This window comes from Mastomys coucha, unplaced genomic scaffold (assembly GCF_008632895.1).
Source record: "Mastomys coucha isolate ucsf_1 unplaced genomic scaffold, UCSF_Mcou_1 pScaffold21, whole genome shotgun sequence".
Taxonomy (NCBI): Eukaryota; Metazoa; Chordata; class Mammalia; order Rodentia; family Muridae; genus Mastomys; species Mastomys coucha.
Window position 1 is genome coordinate 13,816,048 of NW_022196904.1, and position 3,042 is coordinate 13,819,089.

The 3,042-nt window shown below is 48.8% G+C and overlaps 1 protein-coding gene across 1 annotated transcript in view; it reads left to right on the top strand.

Moving 5' to 3' along the window:
• Slc8a2 (solute carrier family 8 member A2) overlaps nucleotides 1-3,042 on the top strand; it is a 30,970-nt gene that overhangs the window by 21,964 nt on the left and 5,964 nt on the right. Inside the window, exons 7-8 of the mRNA XM_031385406.1 lie at nucleotides 1,059-1,183; nucleotides 1,478-1,577. Coding sequence (XP_031241266.1) covers nucleotides 1,059-1,183; nucleotides 1,478-1,577 — 225 coding nt within the window. The remainder of the gene's footprint in view (nucleotides 1-1,058; nucleotides 1,184-1,477; nucleotides 1,578-3,042) is intronic.

Sequence of the window (3,042 nt, forward strand, 5' to 3'; positions counted from 1 at the left end):
AAAAAAAAAAAAAAAAAAAGACAGACTTGGTAGCCCATGCTTTTAATCCCAGCACTTGAGAGGGAAGCAGAGGCAGGGGTAAAGACAGATAGATCTCTGTGAGTTTGAAGCTAGCCTGGTCTAAATAGTTTTGAGGTCAGCCAGAGATTTATAGAGGCCCTGTCTCTAAATAGCCACTGCACCAAGGGGAGAGGGGGGAGGGAAGGGAAAAAAGGCTGTGGAGTTGAGGTAGGAGCCAGTAGCTTCAATATAGTGATAGTTTAGAAGCAAGATCTTCACTGTAGCACACAGTCAGGACTAGCCTGAGACTACATGTATTAAGAGGTCCTATAAGCTGCTGTAACAAAAAGGCCTAACAATGCCTGTTTGTTAACATAAAGTAGCAAATGGTTGCTACAGTACTTTAATTGTTGCTTAGTCAAAGTTTGTGAGTCTTCCTTTGATGCAGGTTTTCGTTTCTTGTGTGTCCTTTCCCTACTGTGCCTTCACCTGCTATTGAGCTGACTGTTGTTGTCCCTACTGTCTGCGGGCAACTGGGCAAGAAAATTCCCAGAACCACAAGGGAGATCCTGGAGGATCACCACGCCATCACTTCTCCCCCAATCCTATTGGCTTTAATTCAGTCACATGGCAGTACCCAGCTGCAAGGAATGCTGGGAGATGTAGTCCAGCTATTTGCTCTCAGATTTGGGTGAACTGGTAGCTGTCTCTGCCACATGGTAAAGTTTTGTTGCTAGTGATATCCAGGAGTAGAACTGGAAGTGAGGCCTAGCTCTGGGTGCAGGCTGCATGACATTAGAGTGGCATTTGGGACTATATGAGGTAGGTACCCATCGATGTACAAAATATGAAGCAGACAAGCTAATAATGCATCACCTGAGGCCACACAACCTCCGCCATATGAACCCAGAGTGTGCTCCTAGAATTTCATGGGCTGAGGGAGCAGATGGCTAGAGGGAACTAGACGAGTTCGCCAATGTCCCAGACAGAAGAGATAGAATTACTGACCCTGTTAGACATACCTCCTGGGCATCTAACCTCCATCCCTCATGCTGCAGGGGATGGAGACAGGAAGCTGACTGCAGAGGAGGAGGAGGCCCAGAGGATAGCAGAGATGGGCAAGCCAGTTCTTGGGGAGAACTGTCGCCTCGAGGTCATCATCGAGGAGTCTTATGACTTTAAGGTGACTTTCCTAGGCCTTCCCTTTCCTGAAACCTGTCCTGAGCTATGTTGGGTGGGTAGGTGGGGAGATGAGGTTCAGGAAAGCAATGCAAATCTCAAAGTTGGGGACCACAATGGGTCCCTGGGTAGTCTCCAGGACCAGCTTCAGCACTGTGGAATGCACATGATTACCTTCCTGGACAGGGCATGTAGAGACTCCTTGAATGTGGGTCTGATTTCCAGCCCCAAAGCCCCCAATCACATCACCCTGGGATGCTGTGGGACGTAATTAATCCCTTCGCCTTCTCTTTCCTAGAACACAGTAGATAAACTCATAAAGAAAACGAACCTGGCCTTGGTGATTGGGACTCATTCATGGAGGGAGCAGTTTTTAGAGGCAGTAACGGTGAGCGCAGGTAAGTTAAGGATGGGGAGCAGTTGACGGGCAGAGAACAAACATCTCATCTCTCTGCGGAGAGCCAGAAAGGGAGAGGCAGAGGGAAACAGAAAGGAGAAAGTTGACACTGTGCAGTGGTCCCAGCTTCTGGGAGACTGGTTGGAAGGCTCAGCTTCACCTTCCACCCAGGGTAGGTGGGGGACCAGTCCGACTTCACCCTAGTAGCATCAAGAAATTAGAGGATAGATAAGTGAAATGGCAGCGGTCTACACCCCTTGACCCACCACGCGTCCCCAGAAAGCCTTAGGCTCCTCGGTTGCCATGGACACAATCACCAGGGCGCCTGACTTTTTCCCACCTGCTGTGGTCCTCACCCTTCTTAGTTGTCCCGCGGATCTACGGCGCCCTCATGTGGCCGGAAGCACAATTGCAGCTGAGTCCACAGAGCCTATCTTGGAAATTTACACGGGGCCCTTTGTGACAAAGATAGGTAAACTGAGGCTCAGATAGAGGAAAGGACTGCCCAAAATCTCTCAAACAGTTTATGATGAGCTCTGCAGCTGCAATTCAGGACTCCCGCCCGTACATAGTACCAAGTTTCCTTCTGGGAGGCCTCAACTGGAAAGACTAATATGCAAGGAATTACGGTTAAAGAAAACGTTGGACAGAGACAGCTCAGCAGATAAAGGTGACTGCGGCCAAGCCTGATAATCTAAGTTTGATTCTTGAGACTCATGCGGTAGGAGAGAACTGACTCCTGAAATTTTTCCTTTGATCTACACACACACACACACACAAAACAAAGAAATAAATGTAAAAAATAAAAAGAAACTGTTAGGTGCAGTTCAGTTAGGGCTGTGGCGATATGAGGTCAGCCTAGAAATGCCAGTGTGGTTGGTACAACCCTCTGAAGCCACAATTTTTATTTTATTTTATTTTATTTATTTATTTGTTTTTGGTTTTTCGAGATAGGGTTTCTCTGTGTAGCCCTGGCTGTCCTGGCACTCACTCTGTAGACCAGGCTGGCCTCGAACTCAGAAATCTGCCTGCCTCTGCCTCCCAAGTGCTGGATTAAAGGCGTGCACCACCACCGCCCGGCATGAAGCCACAATTTTTAGAGTGTCTGAGGGAGGCGCTGTTTGTGTGGGAGACAAGATGAAGAAATGGCTGAGACAGCACTGAATCTGACCTTGGCCCTGTAGAGTTCACTGCACAGTGGAAAAGACAGACATGTCACAAAACAGTGACAACCCCAGGGATGACAGACATAGGAGGAGCAACCCCAAGAGCCCACATGAAGCTTCTGACCCAGCCTGGAAGTAAGGGAAGGCTTCTAGGAAAGGGACACTGTGCTAAGGCCTAGACTGGGGACATTGTGTGCAGCAAAGGGAACACAAGCATGGCTGGCCTAGGTAAAGGGAGCACCAAGGACAGAAGTCTGGGTGTTTGGAGGGAGCACCAAGGATGGAAGTCTGGGTGTTTGG